This window comes from Pelodiscus sinensis, chromosome 2, assembly GCF_049634645.1.
Source record: "Pelodiscus sinensis isolate JC-2024 chromosome 2, ASM4963464v1, whole genome shotgun sequence".
NCBI lineage: Eukaryota > Metazoa > Chordata > Testudines > Trionychidae > Pelodiscus > Pelodiscus sinensis.
The window spans coordinates 217,059,741-217,080,353 of NC_134712.1; the positions used below are offsets into that span (position 1 = coordinate 217,059,741).

The following is a 20,613-nucleotide window of genomic DNA, read 5'->3' on the forward strand; positions in this document are numbered from 1 at the left end:
CAGCCCTTTTACTTGACACAAAGGAAGGGACGGGAATTAGAAAGTGTGTCAAACAATGAAACCCCTCAGCAGAATGGCTTCTATTATTTTAGAGCACCACATAAACAGAATAGAATAGCAAAGTAAGAGTCTCTGAAGGTGTATCTGTGAAGAAGAAATAGGTTTTTCTTCAGTAAATGAAACATTTACTACATCCAAAATAATATTTTGCCTCCCAAAAACGTTTTGCATTACAGAACTTAAACCTACTAGTGATAAAATGCAGACTGGCAATTTTAATTAGAAAAAATGCATATTGAAATAGAAATAACTATTTTTAGTTAAGCTGTTTTAGATCTTTTAACTAGCTTCTTTTTAAAATATCTTACAATGTTAGCATTCTACACTATTGCAGGGCAGTTGTATTTGAATGTAAAAATTGTAAGCTGATGAAGAATTATTCAACATTTATAAAAAAGAAGAACTACTTCAATTTCTTCAAGATTAAGTCTTACTTATTTCCATAGGACCAAAAAAATTCATATAACTCATACAGGAAAATATAAGAATCCAAAGAGATGTTACTACTCTAGCAAAGTTTCTTCATCACAGTCTAACTCACAGCTGGTCCTGCAGCTCTACTATTATGTATTCTAGCTGTTCCTTCTCCATTTTATGGGCTAGATCCATATCTTCAATCCTCTGTAGCAGTAGTTTGTTTTGTGAGACAGATTCAGCCAGTTGGGTTTCTCTAAGCCGTACAAGCTCTTCAAGATAACCCTGAAAATGCAGAAATAAAGAAAAAGCTTTAGAAAATAAGAAATGGTTACTCACTGTATGCAGTAGTTGTGGTTCAAGATGTGTACCCCTACAGGGGGCTCCATTCAAGCTGCGCTGGTGTCCTCTGGACCTTTGATCAGAGATTTCTCACTGCAGTAACCATTACACCCACACATCTATATTACTCAACTTTGTGCTCCGTGCCATTGTTATATAGCACTGCACAGATTAATCGACCTCAAGTCTTTCTGTATTGCAAAGCTCCACAGGAGAGAACTCTGAAACAGAGTGGAAGGGGGGCAGTTAGTGAGGCATCCAAAGGAAGACCAATCTCAAAAAACTAGTTACTGCATAAGATGAGTAACCTACACTGAGTAAGTCATTTTTTTATTTCAAGTAGTGTCCCTATGGGTAGTGAACTCTAGCAGACTAATAAGCAGTTTCCTCTAAGTAGGAGGAGTCTTTACAATCAAGTCCAATATGGAAAACAATACAGCTGAGCCAAACACAGTCTCAGAGGTAGATTCATGAGTTACTGCATAATACTCAGCAAACATACATATTGGCTACGTCTACACTGGCCCCAAATTCTGGAAAAGTCATGCAAAGCAGGTAAGTCAGAATAGGGAAATCCGCGGGGGATTTAAATATCCCCCTCGGATTTAAATAAACATGTCCGCCGCTTTCTTTCCGGCTTGGGGAAAAGCCGGAAAAAAGCGTCTAGACTGGCGCAATCCTCCGGAATAAAGCCCTTTTCCAGAAGATCTCTTATTCCTACTTTCAAGTATGGAATAAGTGATCCTCCGGAAAAGGGCTTTATTCCGGAGGATCGCGCCAGTCTAGACCCTTTTCCCCAAGCCGGAAAAAAAGCGGCGGACATGTTTATTTAAATCCGTGGGGGATATTTAAATCCCCCGCGGATTTCCCTATTCTGACTTACCTGCTTTGCATGACTTTTCCGGAATTTGGGGGCAGTGTAGACGTAGCCATAGGGTTCAACGTCATGGCTCTACCTATTTCAGTGACAGTAATTTAGGGTACGTCTAGACTACATGCCTCTGGAGACAGAGGCATGTAGATTAGACTACCCGGCATAGGAAAATGAAGTGGTGATTTAAATAATCGCCGCTTCATTTAAATTTACATGGCTGCCATGCTGAGCCGATCAGCTGTTTGTTGGCTCAGCGCGGTAGTCTGGACGCTCCGCGGTCAACATCAAAGGCATTTGTCGACCTCCCAGGTATTCCTCATCCCAGGAGGCATACCTGAGAGGTCAACAAATGCCTTTGATGTCGACCGTGGAACGTTCAGATTACCGCGCTGAGCCGACAAACAGCTGATCGGCTCAGCGCGGCAGCCATGTAAATTTAAATAAAGCGGCGATTATTTAAATCGCCGCTTCATTTTCCTATGCCGGGTAGTCTAATCCACATGCCTCTGTCGTCAGAGGCATGTAGTCTAGACGTACCCATTATCGTGAAAGGCTGTAGAAGTGGAACTAGGCCAAGTATGTGTCTGTGTGTTTAAGGGTGCTTGGATATTACAAAATGGCATTAGTTCTTGCTATCAGTCATGTAGCCAATTGGAAAGTCTTTATTTAACGACCACAGACCCTTCTGATCTATCTGCAAGCAAGACCAATAATTTGGGAGTCTTTCAAAAAGTCTCCTATCAAGATAAAAGGCCACGGCTCTTGATGTTATACACATCAAATATATAGCAGCATTTCTTCTTTGCTTAGATGAAATTTAGAGTGTAGGACCAGAAGGATGAATGGGTTGGTTAATATGGAACACCAAAGACATATTTGATAAAAGCTTGGGATGTGGTTGTAATGTAACCTTGTACTTGAACAACACTGTCACAGGTAGGTACACCATAAAGACCAATATTTCCCCAAACTAGTCAAGTCAACATGATGCTTACCAAAAGGGATGGTACTTGGTCCTACCATGTGGGCAGGGGGACTGGACTCGATGACCTCTCAAAGTCCCTTTCAGTTCTATGAGATAAATAATATATGGAGATATACCTATTTTTTTTATTATAAAAATATGGCTTTTCATTTTTTCTATTTTCTTTTTTTTTTTTAATGGAGGTGTGAGCAGGAAGCCATCAGTGCAAATAGTGATCTTGTAAGGCATTTAAGAACAAGACTGAGGTCCCAAACATAAGTAGGATGCATGACTGATAGAAAGATTTTGGAGCCTTCTGAGGAAGCTTATTATCATTCGGTGTATAAATACGGACTAACTTACTGGAGAATGGAAAGACAGGATGGCTGCTAGGTGGATTCTAATGGGGTTCACCAAGAACCTCACATTTTTAGTCTTAAGGCGCAGTTCAGTATATCTGGCACTGATGCAGTTGTTGGTGACGTGTTTGAGGTCCCACCAACAGGCAAATCTTGTCCATTTTTGCAAGTATAGTATTTAGACCATTTTCTGCTGCATAATAGCACTCCTTTTACTTCTTCTGAGCATGTTGTTTCTAAGTCCATGAATCACTGAGCAGCCATATTTGAGACAAAGAGATCTGAGATTGGACTGAAGGACCTTCCCACCTCCCTAGGAGAGGAGAGGCCTGAAAAGTGTTCAGTGAGTAAATGGTCAAATTTATCAAGTACGGAAACTATTTGTCTGGGCCAGGTCAGAATTGTTAGAATAATTCAGCCCTTTTTTATTTGAGTAGAACTTTGAATATTGGAGTGGGGGAGGGGAGGATGGAAGGGAGGAGAGAATGCAACAGAGACAACAACCAAGAAGGCAGAAAGCATCGCCCAAAGAATCGCGATCACCTTTGAAGCAAAACCAGACATTTTTCCGGTTTGTTGCCATGGTGAACAGATCTATTTGAGAGGTACACCATTTCTAGAATGCAGTGAAGTATGATGAGATCTATTTTGCATTCATAATCTTGAAAGAAGTGCCTGCTAAATAGCTCCATGGTGACAGTCTGAACTCCTAGAAGGCAAACTGCTATGATTATGATTTGATTGCATTGCATATTCATAGATGCCAAAACTTGGCAGTCTCCATGCCAAGAGAGCGGGATCTTGATTTGCCCTGTCAGTTAATTTAGAACATGCTTAACATATCCCTCGTGACCTTTATGTGTTTGCTTCCATTAGTGACAGAAGCTGGATATAGGCATACGTAACATCCTTCAGTTCTAAGGGGTTCATCTGCAGAGTGGTTTCTTGCAGTGTCCTATGGCCTGGGCCATGTGAATGTTTAGATGTGCTTCTCAACCCAGCAAGGATGCATCCATTGGCAGGCAAAAGTTACTCCTGCCCAAATATAAAAGTCTTTCTGCTAACTAAGAGATTCCTTGGGGGGGGGGGGGGGAGGGAGAGGAGAGGAGAGGAGAGGAGAGGAGAGGAGAGGAGAGGAGAGGAGAGAGAGAGAGAGAGGCTCAACCGTGTGTGTTGGGTAAATAAACAGTCAGATTCAGCCTTGAAAGCACTGCATTCAGAGTCTTGAATTGTCTACAAATAAAGTACCATCTGATGTGTCTCCCAACAGTTGAAGATAGTTCTTGGCCAGGGTTTGATGGCTAATTTGGATTGTGTTGACTGTGTTGGATAGGATCATGAAACTGAGCATTGGGAGGCAGGCTCTTGCCTCTGCAGGTAGAACTTTTCTAGTCTGGCACCCAATATTGTCTTGCAGCATTACCAACCCTTCCACTGTTTACTGGACTCTTAGAAGACATTTATGAGTAAATTAGAGCTAAACAACAGTAAGGACACTGAGAGCCAGGACTGGTGGCTGTAAACTAACTTTATGGGACTGTGGATAAGTGGAAATCCAGCTAACTAAAATCATGCTGGACCACAGATGTTGCCAGACCAGAGTACTAGACTACAGAGGTTCAACCTGCACTGAATTGAGATAAACTTAATTCTAACTTTTTAGAATTCAAGGTGGATTTTGCACAGTTCAATCGTAACCCCAATTTCAGGAAGATGTCTGTTGCCTCACAAGTTGCCTGTAAAGTTACATCCAGGGAGCCACCTTTCAGAAGCCAATTGTCTATGTAAAGGAACACTAGAATTCCTTTTCTGTGGAAATATGCCACTATTATCAACTTCATAAAGGTCCTTAAGATAGACAGTCCAAAATAAATCAGCCAGTACTGAAAAGGATCTGCATTGACAGTAAGACATAGGAATCATTTCTGAGATGCCTGGATTTCTATATGGAAATGTGTTCTGAAGGGTGAGGGCTAAGAACCAATCCCCTTCATTCAGTGACAGAATTATTGCTGCAAGTGTCACCATTTTGAATTTTTGTGCCTTCAACAAGGTGCTGAGTAGCCTTAAAACTAGGATGAGTCTCTGACCACTCTTTTTGGAAAACAGGAAATACTTGGAATAGAACTCCTACCCTCTGTGCTACAGGGAAGCCAGTTATACAGCTCCCAAGTGTAGGAGAGAGTCTATTTTTATCATAATAGTTCTCATAAAAGGATTGGTTGAAGATGGATGGGAAAGGAGGGGTTGACAGGCAGAAGACAAGTAAAGTGGTTGGCGTGCCTGGTAGAAATGATCTCCAAATCTCATTTGTCCATACCTGTCAGAAGTGGTGAAGGCAGTCACCTAAGGGAGGAAGATGCAGCTGGTAAGAACAGGAATGGTAACTCAGGACCCTTTATACTTGGAAATGGAAGGCTGTGAGGTCAAAAGATTGAGAAGCAAGTAGTTTTCTTCTTTGGAACCTCTTTTTTATGCTGAGGTTTGTATGATCTCTGTTAGCTCAAGAATTGAGCAGGATGGAATCTCTAAACCATCTGAGATTTGCTAAAGTTTCTCTTGTAGACAGGTGTACAAATCCCATGAGAACACAAAAATATCCTGGAATCTTTTAACAGGCACAGAGATTCCATCATGCTATCAGCAAACAGATGAGTACAATAAAAAATTGAGGAAAGTACACAGTGTGGTTCACCCACTTCTCTTCCTCCCTTCCCTTTCTATCAAGGAGTGAGAGGACCTGAACTCATGTTATGTGCTTTCCTTTCTCTCCTGGACAGTGGTGGCAGGGGAAAAAGCAAGCAATAAGCAGCATCTTGGTAGGAATGAGAAAAGGCTTCAGCCCATCTTTGCCCTCTCTAAATGGCACCCTGGGAGGCTCAGGGCTGAGGCAGTGGCAGACTAGTAGGGAAGTGTACCTTCAGACAGCAGTCCAGCCTGGGGATGTAATAGTATAGTTGATTAACCAATGAGCAAAAGCTTATAGATTAATGTTATGGACTACAAGTATCTTCCCCACCCGCTACCCCTCCTTGCCAGTAAATTTTTTAGCAGGCTGGTCCAACAGCCTAGCTCAGTCCTAGTTTGCACCAGGTCCAGGACCTACCTTCACTAGGGCTCGTAATAAATTGCGATGTAAGCCCAGGTTAGTAGAACTTAAGTTAGCAGTCCCTGGGTTTGTTAGGGGTATTAGGAGCCAGGAGGGCAGGCAGCCTGGCTCAGTTCCAGCTCGTGCCAGGTCCAGAAACTCATACCCACCCCAGACGGGGGCTGCTGCCATGCTGCACTCTTGCCTCTGTATCAGAGGCAGCAGCGCAGGCCGACAGGCAGCCAGTCTGCGAGGTGAGCTGTTTTTTAAACTGGCTTCCCTCACGGACCAACTCTTGCCTGGCACCCCATGCTGCTGCCTCTGATACAGCAGCAGCAGCACTGAGTGGCAGGAGGCTCCTTGGGGGTGAGGCTGGAGCACATTGACTATTGGCCCCATCCCCGGGGACTATAGACTAGTCAAATAACTGATAAGAATTCATGAGGTTAATCAACTATTAAATTAACCGATATTTAACTTCCCTAGTCCAACCCACTAACTTCAATGACATTTAACCTGACCACAAACCAGCTATATTTGTTATGTTTTAACAGAAATATAATATATGAATAGACGAGTACCTGGTTACAGGATTCTATGGCTTCTCAATAACAGCAACATATGACATAAAAATATAAGTTAGCTCAGTTATCCTAACCACTCCACAAACTGATTTTTTACCTTCTGCTCCAAGGTGAGTCGATACTTCTGTTCTACCCTTTTGCATTTGTTGTACCAACTGTTTTCATCCATGATGAAAGGAGGACCAATATTTTCTGGAGTACTGCTTTCACTGCCACTACTTCCCAGAGTCCTTAACTCTTCTTCGTCACTGCTGATACTATCAGAACTGAAGAACAAAATTTATAAATCAAATAAAAAAAATACAGTTAACTGATGTAAAACTTGCTTTGAAACAGAAACACTATTTATTACTCTTAAAACATGAAATAAAAAGCCATCTTTAAAAAGATGAGCAAGTGTAAACAGCAGGGAAGAATTTGCCTTCAAATCTAATTAAAATGTTAAAAGCACAAAAAGGAAGATCTATCTATTCTAAACTGGGGAGATGGCAAGCCATTACCTCAGAAAGGTAAGATTTTTTTTCCTTGTTACTAAGTTTTCTGTGTCATTAAGAATTTTTAGCTGGATTTCAGTGGTGAGAGTGATTTCTGGCCAACAGCCGCTGACATATTTTGCTGGGGGTAGGGGCAGTGCACAAAGCCGCCTTCTTCTCCAGCACAGAGAGCCATAGGGAGCAGCCAGTGGGGGCTGCTGTCAGGCAGGGAAGCCTGCTTGAGAGTGCTGCTGGCTGACAACTGCTTAGGTAAGCACCTGCCAGCCACTGCCTGTTTCTGGCACCCCACCTCCAACTCCCTCCCATCCCCTCCTAGATCCCGCTCCCAAGCTAGAGTCCTCTCCTGCACCCATACCCCTTCCTGAACCTTACATCCCAATCCCCTACCCCAGGTCACCACCCCTTCCTTCACCCAAACTCCCTCTCAGACCCCACACCTTCTTCTGCACCGCAGTCCCTTACCCCCAGCTCCCTTCTGTCCCAGATGCTGCACCCACTTCATAGATAAGTGCAGCCTTGACCACATACAAACATCTTGGGAGTGGCACCCCTATCAAAAATTATTTCCCATGCTAGATCTATAGGATTCTCTTCAAATATACAACTTAAAACAGTTCACTATAGATACACATATTGCATAAGACACTAATTACCTGTGGATCTTTTAGGCCTCATTAGCAAGGACCAACATAAAAGTGTTTGAAACACAATATAATATCTTGTATCTAATTTGTTTTAATTTTAGGACAATTCAGGGACAATTCTATAACAACCATGGGTGTCCATTAAGACTTTTAGTCTGCATCAGTAGAGTGGTGACCCGGAACAGACCCAGGATTTTCTGTAAGATTTGTGTACACATTTCTCAAGTATACACATTCTATTACTGATTTGGGTCAAAAATGTGTTTGTAGTGTTGTAGTTAAACTTAACTTTGCAATTGAGCAATTAAAAAAATCTAATTTGATTTTCATCTTTAGAGAACAATTGGAATTTTCATTTTTCAGCTATGTTTTACTAAAGTACATCAAATATTTCATGGAATGACATCTTAATTCTCACCTGCTTTACAAAACAGGCAAGTCTAAGAGCAAAATCCATAGGAGTATTTCCATGCTCTCTTGAGGTGCTTAATGAGACTACTGATACTCTCATTGATCTCAGACAGATAGAGGTATTAACTGAATGCTTTATGTCAAATAGGACCAGCATGCTAAACCATATATTTAAAAATTAGTTAAAGAAAACCCTGATATTATATAGTTTAATCACAGAATATTCCTGAAGGGCTAAATACTAATACCACATATAGATACTTGTTGACTTCTGTTGAATCTTGCAAATATATAGGGGCAGATGTGATTTCTCTCACCATTATGCAATAAATGCTATTAAAAACACAATGCTATGAAGAAAAGAGGCGCACACAGGACAGAAAATTTAATTGGAATAGTTTCCTACAGGAAAAAAAAGATGATTACAGCTGCTCTAAAGTCTGATGTTAGATCTAATTAAAAAGTCTAAGCTTCAGTAAAGAAGTAATTTAGCCCTTTAAAATTAGCATAAGTATTAAACATCTGAATATAAACTAAAATACCAGCATGACTGCTCATAACTCTCAAATCACTCACTATTACAGCAATATAAAGATAAGCATTCCATGCTTGTCACCAAGTGCAGAATGTCAGAGCATTCTGGAAGCCAAATAAACTTCAAAAAGATAAGTAAAGGCAAAATATCAAATTACCAAGTGAAGCTGAAAAATAAGATGAGGTTTGAAGATGAAATGTACCTTTGGGTGAACTTCAGATAGGGTGTGTAATCTATTACAGCTGGAAAGTTGCCATCCAATCCCTCTCCCTTCAGGCAGAAACTGACATAATACAGAGAATTAATAACCATGTTACATAAAGAAAATGAAAAGGCAGTGACACAGCTCAATCTTAATAGGATAGAATTTGATCTCCTCTACCAAAAAAATCAAAGTATAATAATAATAAAAGATTGTGGGGTACAGTTTTTAGTTACTGAAATACTATAACACATCCTGAGTCTAGATAGTTAAATTAGCTAAAAGTGCAGAGTCACCGCCTCTGTTTGAGAATAATGTAATTTTTATACAAATCCAAATTTTGTGTATTAAGACAGACAACTTCAATACATTGTTCAGGGGAAAGAGTATGTTCTTAGTTTGCCTTTTCTCAAATGTTCTGAAAAACTGCTAACTGTGCATGAAAAGTTGGAGACAGACATTCCTTTATACACAATTATGTTTATATATTGCTTCATTTTCTGCACATTAAGACTATATAAATTCTCAAAGCATGCTCAGCTCTTCCAGCTATATATGAACAATCAATCACCACCCCAAAGGATTTGCTACCTTAACTCCTAATTTTGCAAATGTTTACACACATACACAATGTACTTAACTTGATTGCAACAAAACTACGGGTAGGACATCTCTTATCCGGCAACACAGGGAATTTGCCAGACTAGAGAAGGTTCGCTGCCACAGCCCCCAACTGCTGACTCTGCCAGCCCTGGGGGTAGCGGGGCGGACTACCTCTAGCCCCTGCCAAGCTGCCTGTTGGGAGCTAGCCCAGTTGCTGCTGCCCCAGCCAGACGGCATGCAATGCTCCAGCAGCCCAGGCTGCCACGAGCTGCTGCAGGTTGGCTCTGGCCATGGTCATACTGCTGAGGGCTCAGGTTCCAATCCCAGCTCTACAGCAGCCTGCAGGCTCTAGCACTACTTCTGCAAGCTGTCCAGAGCTCCGGCCCTATGCTGCCGTGTGTTGCTGGACTGCCACCAGCCCCGGTCCAGCTGCTCCTGCGAGCTGACAAGAGTGCAACTCCATGGCAGCCTGCAGGCTCTGACCCCATTTCTGTGGGCTGCCAAAGGCTCTGGACCCAGCTCCGTGCTGCCACAAGCTATCGCCAGCCTATACTGTGCTGCTGGGGGCTACCCCAACCCCGCACCGAGTGCCACAGGCTGTCAGGAGTTGCTGGGGGATGCTGCCAGCTCCAGCCCCTGCTCCATCTTGCTGCTTCAGTCCTGCCCTTCCTGGATTTTTCTCCTGCCACTAGGCTACCGGAGTTCTCTGATCAAGGAACATCTGTGGCCTAGCAGAGAATTCCAGTTTTGAGAGATGCAACCTGTACTCATATGCACAAAAGCAAGCATATAGAATAGTGATAGAAATGTAGCCATGTTAGTTTGGTGTAGCTGAAACAAAACACAGGACTATGTAGCACTTTAAAGACTAACAAGATGGTTTAATAGGTGATGAGCTTTCGTGGGCCAGACCCACTTCCTTGGCCGCCTCTCCCCAGTGGCTGAGCTGCACAGAGGCCAGCCTGGTCCCTCGGCCTCTGCAAGGAGGGATCTGCCTGCACCTCAGCCTGGAATTCAGCCGCTGGGCCAGGGATCGGGACCCGCTCCCCACCTTTGCCTAGGTCCGGAGTCCCAGCTTGGCTGGACCCCTTGTCCACCGGGATGGGACCCTGAGCCCCCTGCAGAGAGTCCTTCCCTGGATCCAGGTTTCCAGCCCCTCGATCTGAGGAAGTGGGTCTGGCCCACAAAAGCTCATCACCTATTAAACCATCTTGTTAGTCTTTAAAGTGCTACATAGTCCTGTTTTTTGTAAAAGTAAGCATGTGTGTTAAGTGGTTTCTAGTCCAAGTCCTAAAAGACAAGATAAAGGAATGGAGAAAAAGAATACATACAAGGGAAATGATCAGAGCAATTAGAAAAACAGAATTAAAAAGTTATTTATTAATTACTAAGATAGTGGAAATGGAGAGAGGGGGAATAGCAGGAAGAGGAATGCTTACTGGAATATGGTTGAATAAAGAAGAGGAAAGCTGAACAGGAGAATCAAGAGTTGGAAAATTGAGGATACTAGAGATATTTGGAAGAAAAAAGTTGCCAAAGAATTAATCTACTTTTTCTGAAACAAAAATGAGTGCTTTATAATATCACAACCAATTGCCACAACAATGGATGTGAATTTTTTGTTACTTCAAGTGAGGAGTAGCAGAAACAGATAAACATTTTAGAAACCAACCTTCAGAAATGTCTGTAGTTTTCTAGAACTCAAAGAGCGCAATACAGAGAAGGTTTAATAACAGTAGTAGTTTCACAAAGTTTCCAAGATGCTCTCATTCATTTTTATTCTTTCTGTCCCTCCCACACCAAACATCAAAATATATACTTAAAAAATTTTTTCCTCAGAGCAAGATAATTCCTGCTGTCAATTGAGAAGGTTACTTTTATTACATACATTCCTTTCTGATAGAACCAAAAAAAGTTCTGAAGAAAAAAAATCAAAGTGAGTTTTTCCCAGATGTCTTAAGCCTTTAAATATTTTTACAATGGCTAAAAATGTTCAAAAAACTTGCAGTAAGAAGAGATGTGCAAATGCAAAATGGAATGAATTTACCATGTCATATAAATCATTAAACAGACAACGGTAACTAAAAGTAATACATAAATCTAATTTACAGGACACCCCATAAATGCATCCACCTCATGTCTGGATGAAGAGACACTCAGACAAAGCTGAGAAAACTAGCTCAGAGTGACGGCTGCTTTTTTTTGCTACTGAAGTATAATAGTAAGATGATGATGATGGACGGTGCCAATGTAGAGGCAGATGTGCTCCTCTCAGCAGAAGGAATTAACTTAAGGAACTGGGCAGTTCACCATGTACTCCTTTAGCTTCTCCAGTGGTTCATCGATTTGACTACTAAACAGATTCTCACCTTCAAAGGGAAAGTCCTCTATTCTAAACCTGTGACATTAGGAAGAGAAGATGATCTTAAAATCACCATGTCTTCTTAATGTAATAGCAGAGGCTGTTGTTTTAATCCGAGTGCGTGAGGCATAATATGATATTCTGAAAGAGTGTTTACCAAGTTTTTTACCTCACATCCTTTACTTCTGTCCACACACCCCTCAGAGCCAGAAGAAAGGCCACAGTTCCAGCAAGAAAGGAGGGGAGAAGGGGGGCACAGAGAGGTAAGAGGGCTGGCAGCCAGTCTCCTGGATGCAGGGGCACTAGAATATTTTTAATAGTGGGAGTGTTGGAAGCTAGCTTCCTTACTCCTATCTGATCTCCCCCTCCCAAATTGGGGCATTGATCAGGGCCACAGATAGGGGCAGGCTTGGGGCCAGGAGCAGAGACCCCAGCAACCTTTTGTCCTAAAATAGCCAATCTTTACTCTCCTGGACAAATAGCACATTCTATGTTATCTGTTGACAGTCACTGCAATTATTAACAAGTTGGAATGCATGAGGTGAAATTAAGAACAATTCTTTATATAACTTAGCCCATTTTTTAAAAAAGTTGATAACAAGAAGCTAGAGTAGACCAAACAGATTTGGCCACTATAGCAGCCCAACCAATATAAAGAAATTCTGGTGTGTAAAGGGGCTCTCAAAAATGTCAAAAACTTGAGGGAACAATTCTTTCATTGCTACAAAAGGTAGTTTTAGATTTATCATCAATCCTATGCACCACTTCACAAAACTGTAGAGCATCTTCAGCAGGAAACACAGCAAAAGTGATAGCCACATTCTCTCCAGGAGAAAAGTCCAGCTCTGTTTCTAGTTGCTGTTAGTCCATCAATGGAGCTAACTTTTTTTCCCTCTTTAGATATCCTTCCCTCAAGTGAGAAGACAAATCCAGAAAGCTTGAATCTATTATACATATCCTTTCTTGAGCTTAAGCAGGAGACTGGTTCATATGCCAATTATAGGTGGGAGACCTGATGGATACCAACAGAACCATGCAAGGAGCCCATTCTTGTCAGTCTAAACTTCCATTTTGTAAACAAGGGGTAAGGAGGATTAAAGGTTCAATATCCAGGTGTATATATTGCTCCTACAGAATGAAACATAGGGAATGTGTCAGTTGTTTACTTCTCTTGCAAATGTGGATCTAACTTCAGATCATTAGCTATGATTACAGAACTACAAGAACTAGGCGATGATGTGTAGTAAATGATGATCATTTTCCTCAAGAATCCAAGGGACTTGGAGGCAGTAGAGAAGATTTTGGAGAGAAAGGGAGGTTACTCACCTCGATAGTAACTGACATTCTTGTAGATGAGTGTCCCTGTGGGTGCTCCACATTAGGTCGGTACACCGCCGCTGAGCCTCAGAGTGGAGATTTCATAGCAGTGTCCCTGGGACCACACAGTCATGCACCAGCAGTCGCATGCTGTTAGGCTGCAGGCATCGCACATGCGCAAGCCCGCCCTCCACTCCTCAGTCACTTCTCTACCCCGAAACCGTGGCTTGAGAAGGCCAGGATCCGAAAGTAGAGGGGAGGAAGGGAGGGTTGTGGAGCACACGGGGACACTCATCTTGAAGAATGTCAGTTACTATCGAAGTGAATAACCTCCTCTTCAAGAGAGAAATGTCCCTGTGGATACTCCACATTAGGTGACTGTAAGGGACTCCCCTTGTCCCCGAGTGCTCCCCTCCCAGTTTTCCTTCAACAAACCCACTTAGTCTGGTTAGTGTCTATAAGTTTATTACCCTTAGGTCTTGCTCTCGATGAGCCGGGCGAACTATTCCCCGCCCGGATTAACGCCGACTGCTATGACGGCCCACGGGGGGGGGGAGAGGAGAGGGTTCGGGCCCGCCCTCGCTCCAAACCCCGACCCAGGGCCCTAAGGTCCGGATCTAAATCCAGCCTAGCGGAAGGGGTCGGAAAACTCCTAAACTCCCCCGCCCTGGGCCGCTTCTTCCCCCACGTGGGTGCTTGTGTAGCCTGTGGTCCCCGGGGTTCTACCTCACCCCAAGGCCTCCAAATCCCGATGGTCTCCGCAGGCTGCCCGCTCCGTTTCCCGCACCCCCAGGAGTCCTCTTCTCCCGGCCCAACTTCTTTTAAACCTCCCTCCCTGATGGCGTCCCCCCCGATGCCATTTCTCCGCGTTACTTCCGGGTCGTGGGGGGATGACGTCACGAGTGACGTCACGCCAGCCGTTTCCCAGCCGGCCCGTTGCTGCCTCTCCGCCCGCCCATTGTAGGCCCCGTTGCTGTCCGCCCGGGGTTCTTCACGGCGCTTTGCCCTCGCGCCGCTCTGCCGCCATCCCCCGGGCTCGGCGTTGGCCCGGCGGCTTCCGGAGGGGGCGGGTCCGACCCGCCACAGTGACTACAAAGCAATTTCCCTTTAGGGACATAGGGACTTCGGATCTGGCAAAAAAGCAGTGGAAAGAACGGTCTTGTCTAGTTTCAGGTTGGAAAGAGGTCCCTGCGTAAGCGCATAGCGCTTTGCAAATATGTGGCCGGAAGACCACGTGGCAGCTGCTCAGATGTCTCTTATGGGTACTTTATGGAGGAATAGTATTGAGGTAGCCATGGCTCTAGTTGAGTGTGCCCTTATGCTATCTGGAGGTGGCACGTCTGACTGTGCATAGCAAAGCTTGATGCAATCCAAGATCCAGTGGGAGAGTCTCTGTGATGAGATGGCCTGGCCCTTATTGTAGTTTGCTATTGAAACAAATACTCTGGGAGATGCCCAGAATGGCCTTGTTCACCGCAGGTAAAAAGAAAGCACTCTGCGCAGGTCAAGGGTATGCATTTTCATCTCGAAAGAGTTGGTGTGTGGTTTGGGTAAGAAGGTGGGAAGGTGTATTGTCTGGTTGATGTGGAAGGATGAGTGTATTTTGGGGAGAAATTTGGGATGGGTACGTAAAGTGACCTTGACTTTAAAAGAAGTGGTGTAGGGAGATCCGCCATTAGGGCTTCAATCTCTCCTACCTGTCTGGCCAAGGTAATAGCTATGAGGAAAACAGTTTTCATGGACAAGTGTAATAATGAGATGGTCTCCATTGGTTTGAAAGGCAGCCCAGTTAGAGCATTCAATACTAAATTCAGGTCCCATGGTTGCATTGGTAGAATGATATCTGGATAAAGTGCCTGCAGGCCCTTTAAGAACCTCTTGGTGAGTGGATGAGCAAATATGGACAAATCGTCTATTTTAGAGTGGAACATAGTGATAGCCGCAAGGTGAACTTTAACGGAGCTTATTGCAAGGCCTACTTGTTTAAGGTGCAGAAGATAATCGAGAATAGTAGATAGGGAGGATGTTGAAGGAACCAGATGGTGACGAATACACCACATCAAGAATCTTTTCTATTTCTGAAGGCAAGTCTTGCCGGTAACTCTGCGGCCTACTGTGTAGAAGGACCATTTGTATTTGCTGTGAACAGGTCAGCTCTAATTCAGAGAACCATACAGGAGCCATGCCTTCAGGTGTAGTGAGTGGAGGTTCGGCTGGCCGGTGTAGGAGCCCGGGTGAATAAAGAGATCCCTGATGCAAGGTAAGTGAATCAGTGGGGCACGGGGCATTGCCACTAGGAAGGGAAACCATGGCTGGCGTGTCCATGCTGGTGCTATGAGATGAATTCTGTCCCTCTTTATCTTGCGAACTATTCTATTCAATAGGGGTACAGGAGGAAACGCGTAGAATAGGTGAGACATCCATGTGATGAGGAAGGCATCTTGCATTGATCCCAGAACAGGGGGCATTGGCTGTTGGACTGCATGGCAAACAGGTCTATGGTAGGGTGACCCCACAGGCGGAAGATGTCTGCCAATATGCGCAGTTCATTTGCCACTCATATTTGACTGAGAGGGCTCTGCTTAGTGCATCTGCCGTTGTATTCAGGGCACCTGGAAGATGCACTGCAGTGATAATTGTGTTGTATTTTAGGCACCAGTTCCAAAGTGCTATGGCCTCTGTACAAAGTGCTTGAGATTGGGCTCTTCCCTGATGATTTATGTAAAACACTGCTGCGAGACTGTCTACGTATAGTCTGATGTGGCTGTTGGCGATGAATGGGAGGAATCTGATGCATACATTCCTGACTGCATGTAGTTCTAGGACTTTTATGTGCAAGTTCTTGTCAATGCTGGACCACAGGCCCTGGCAGGTATGATGTCGTAAATGAGCGCCCCATCCTGTATAAAATGCATCTGTTGTCATGGAGATAGATGGTTCTGGTGGGTGGAAGATAACTCCAGAACAAAGGTTCCATGAGGTCAGCCACCACATAGAGATTCCTTTACTATCCCTGGAAGGGCTAGGGATTTGGATAGCGAATGGATATTGGGTTTGTACACCTGTCCCAGCCAGCTCTATAAACATCTCATGTGGAGATGAGCATTGCTGACTACGAAGTTGCACGCTTCCATGTGCCCCAACAGCCGAAGGCATTCGAGTGCTGTTGTGCAGGGGCTGGTTAGTAAGGTATTACTGAGGCCACAGTTTTTTGGAAACGTAGGTAGGGATGCAGTGGCTGTTGGCGAATTGAGGCATGCTCCTGTAAACTGTATCTTTTGTGTAGGAGAGAGCGTTGATTTGGTTTCACCCACCATGAAGGCCCAGGTATCGGAATAAGTGTCTTGTGACCGACAGAGAACAGCAGGAATCATTGCGTGAGAACGACTTGAGGAGACAGTCATCTAGGTAAGAAAATAGGATAACTCTTTGTTTCCTCAGGTACACTGTGAAAGCCACCAGCACCTTTAAGACCACCCTCAGGGCCCTAGAGAATCCAAATGGAAGCACTTTGTATTGATAGTGCTGAGAATCTACAACAAAAGAAAATGCCATTCATCCTGCTCACAGGCAATGTGAAAGTAAGCATTTTGCAAGTGGAAGGATGAGAACCAGTCAATCTGTTCCAATGTAGGTAATATGGTGGCAAGTGTTACCATCTTGATTTTTTGTTTCTGAATGAATTTATTGAGGGCTTGGAGGCCCATTCTAGACCTTCAACTCCACAGCCTTGTTTCAGTCAAGAAGTACAGGCAGTCCCCGGGTTACGTACAAGATAGGGACTATAGGTTTGTTCTTAAGTTGAATTTGTATGCAAGTCGGAACTGGCTCCAGATTCAGCTGCTGCCACTGAAACTGACCAGGGGCTGACTACAGGAAGCTGGAGGCAGAGTTGCTCTGCCCCCAGCTTCCTGGAATCAGCCTGATCAGTTTCAACAGCTGCTGAATCTGGAGCCTGGGACAGAACAGCTGGGGCGCTGCCCAGTAGGTTCCCACAGGATCAACCCGGCAGCACCCCAGCTGCTCTACCCGAGGTGTCCCGCAACAAAAGCCTGGTCTGCTGGGGTGGGGGGCGCACTAGCTGCACCCCCTCACCCCCCAGCAGACCAGGGAGACCAGAGCAAAGCCGCACAGGTGGAGGGACCCCACTGCCCGTGCGGCTTTGCTCCTCTCTCCCTGGGGGTGCTGGGAGGAGTCCCCCCCAGCACACCAGAGAGACCCGAACAAAGCCGCACAGGCGGTGGGATGCCGCCTGTGTGGCTTTGCTCCTGTCTCCCTGGTCTGCTGGGGGGGTCCAGCAAAGCCGCTGGACCCCCCCCCCCCAGCAGACCAGGGAGACCGGGAGAAGCTTTTCTCACCCCAGAGGACACGGATGGCGACCCGCCGCCCGTGAGCTCCAGGGCAAGAAAAGCCCCGTTCGTAAGTCGGATCCGCGTAAGTCGGGGACTGCCTGTAATGGGAGTAGAACTCTTTGCCCCTAAATTGTGTGGGGACTGGTTCAATTGCCCTTAGTGTTAGAGGTGTTGTTCTTCTTGTTGAAGAAGGCTCTCAAGAGAGTGGTCCCTGAAAAGGAAGGGGGGATGGAGAAGAGTTATGGACACAAAGGGAATAAGGTAGCCTTTTTCAATTATCTGCAGGACCCATCTATCAGAAGTTATACATTGCCAATTGTTGAAGAAGGGCAACAATTGATGATTGAAGAGGTTTGCTTGCATCAATGGCATTGGAATAGGTGAGAGGCTCTCCAAACCCTCAACCTGATGATCAGATTTGCTTGTTGGACTGCTGTAACTGTTGGGAATTGATAGAGGAAGAGCGACATCGTTGGATTCTGCCTCTGTTCTGTTGCTGCTGGTCTCATCTATTGTAGTGTTGTGAATATGAGGGGTCTCAGGTAGAGCTGATACCTATATTGCCTTCTTCTAGGTGCTTGGTTGTGGCTCCCCAAAGAACGAAGCATCACTCTGGAATCTTTCATGGAGTGGAGAATTTCGTTGGTGTTAGCTGCAAACAACTTCTGGCCGTCGAAAGGCAGATTATCTACTGTAGTTTGAATCTCTCTGGGGACTGGAGTGGAGCCTAATCCATGATGCTCTTCTCATTACTATTGCTGTTGCTGTAGTGCATACAGCCATGTCAGCAGTGTCTAAGGCAGCCTGTGATGCTGTTCTTGCAATCGTGTGACCATCAGATACCAGTGCTTTGTAATGTTGCCTCTTAGCCTCAGGAATGTCTGCAATGAAGTCGTTCCGTTTGGTATAATTTCTATAATCATATTTGCTCAACAAAAGTGGAATAATTTGAAATGCAAAATTGTAAAGTAGAAGACGTATATATTTTGCGCTTGAATACATCAAGCCTTTTGCCATCGCAGTCCGATGGGGTAGACTGCTATTGTTGCTGCTTGGATTTTTGTTGTGTAGCTTCCACCACAAGAGAATTAGGTTCTGAGTGAGAATTAAGAAATTCCCAACTCTTGGGTGAGACATAATATTTCTTATCAGTTTTCTTAACTGTAAGAAGAGATTGACGCAGGAGTTTGCCACACAGTCTTTTCCAGTTCCATTACTGCTGGATTAATTGGCAATGCTATCTTTGATGGTGCTACTGAGTGCAGTATGTCTGTTAGCTCATGCTGATTTTCCACAACTTCTTGAAGAGGAATGTTAATTCTGTAGCTACACATTTAAAAAGGTGTTGGAAATGTGCATCATCATCTGAAGTCAGTGAAGCTGGGGCCAGAGGGGTTGCTGCCTCCTATTTGAGTGAGTCCCCTTCTTGCATTTGTTTGGAGGGGGAATATTGCATTCTGTGTCATTTCCGGCCATGCTGGTGTTTCTGATAATATTACCATTTGTCCCAGTGTTGCCCATAAGGGTAAGGCTCAGGTGGAGGTACCCAGGGATTGCCATAATATGAAGACATGTTCGCAGATCTGGAAGAGTAAATACTCTGAGCTGTGTAAGGAGAATTCTCTGGGGGGGGTTCCTCACACATGTGCAATGCCTGCAGCCTAACAGCATGTGACTGCTGGTGCACGTTTGTGTGGCCAAGGGACACGGCTATGAAATTTCCGCTCTGAGGCTCAGCAGCGACACACCGACCTAATGTGAAGCACTCACAGTGGCATCTCTCTCGAAGAACTATTTATTTCTTTTACTCATCTTCTTCAGAGTATGGCACTTGTGGATGCATTGCCCAATCCTGTTGTTAAGCAGTATGGAAAATTTTGGCTGCTACAGTAATTTTATCTGTTTCTGATGACTGCACTGTGCCAGTTCTGGTTAAGTCTTTGCCACTGTCTTTAGATGCATAGGAACCCTCCAATCCAGTAACAGAACTTTTTATCTTGCTTTTTCCTTTTGTATTATCATCTTTGGTCTGGGAAGTGATGTGGCTAGATCCAGGTCTGACTGCTACAATGAAGCATTTATCAGTGATCCAGCCCTGCTAACACTGGATACTTTTTTTCCTATTCATCTTCCTCAGAGCTGCAACCAATATATCTGGTGGCCTTTCACATGGCCTTGAATTTAGACTGTATGAAGCTAGTGCCGTCTGAAGTTTAAGAGCTTTTAGTTTAATCAGATCCAGTATCCTGTGTGCCAGGAGCACTGCTGTCTTAGTAGGTGCCAAACTCAAAGATGTCACAGGTCTCTTCACTTGTATCACATGCTCTTGGATGCATCAGATACCATAGACTTTGCTGGTATTGCTTGCAGAAGAAAAAGGTACTCACCTTATGTAGTAACTGAGTTTTTGAGATGTGTATTCCTAAGGGCTCCAGATCTGAAAAGTACAGTAAAGCTCCAATTGTCCGGCATCCAGTGGTCCGGCACTCCCGACAGTCCAGCACCAACGGGAACCCAGAAGTGCTCCGGCCTGCCGGACAATTGGAGCTGCTCCGTGCCACTTCCCCAAGTCCGCTGCTGCTGCTGCTGAGGCTGACCAGTGGCGGACTTGGGGAAGAGGCACAGAGCAGAGCAACTGGGGTGCTGCTGGGTTGATCCTTCAGCTCCGCCCCTCACCCCTCTGCTTGCCACCAGGCAGCACCCCAGCTGCTCTGCTCAGCTGCCACTGCTGAAACTGACGAGCGGTGGACTTGGGGAAGCTGCAGGGCGCCAAGCAGGGAGGTGAGGGACGGGGCTGCGGGACCAACAGGGCAGCACCCGGGCTGCTCTGCCCCCGGCTTTCCCAAGTCCGCCGCTCGTCAGTTTCAGCACTGGCGACTTGGGGAAGCAGCGGGGCAGAGCAGCTGGGGTGCTGCCAGGTTGGTCCCACAGCACTGCCCCTCACTTGAGTGGCACTGCAGGACTAACCTGGCAGCACCCCAGCTGCTCTGCCCCACCGCTTCCCCAAG

The 20,613-nt window shown here is 44.9% G+C and overlaps 1 protein-coding gene and 1 long non-coding RNA gene across 9 annotated transcripts in view; one reads left to right on the forward strand and one right to left on the reverse strand.

The window, feature by feature from the left end:
* RUNDC3B (RUN domain containing 3B) overlaps positions 1 to 20,613 on the reverse strand; it is a 107,778-nt gene that overhangs the window by 50,260 nt on the left and 36,905 nt on the right. For all 7 annotated transcript variants that reach the window (XR_012902054.1, XM_075922432.1, XM_075922431.1 and 4 more), the window contains 3 exons: positions 8,972 to 9,052; positions 6,783 to 6,951; positions 602 to 759 (listed from right to left, as the gene is read on the reverse strand). Coding sequence is in view for 6 of the 7 variants with exons in the window: in XM_075922432.1 (XP_075778547.1) it covers positions 602 to 759; positions 6,783 to 6,951; positions 8,972 to 9,052 (408 nt within the window). In the remaining variant the exon portion in view is untranslated. The remainder of the gene's footprint in view (positions 1 to 601; positions 760 to 6,782; positions 6,952 to 8,971; positions 9,053 to 20,613) is intronic.
* On the forward strand, positions 14,104 to 19,375 carry LOC142827347 (uncharacterized). Of its 2 annotated transcripts, none has more exons than XR_012902055.1 (3): positions 14,104 to 15,513; positions 16,540 to 16,661; positions 18,180 to 19,375. It is a non-coding gene; the product is annotated as an uncharacterized LOC142827347 (long non-coding RNA). The 2 variants fall into 2 exon arrangements; XR_012902056.1 differs by lacking the exon at positions 14,104 to 15,513 and adding an exon at positions 16,167 to 16,442.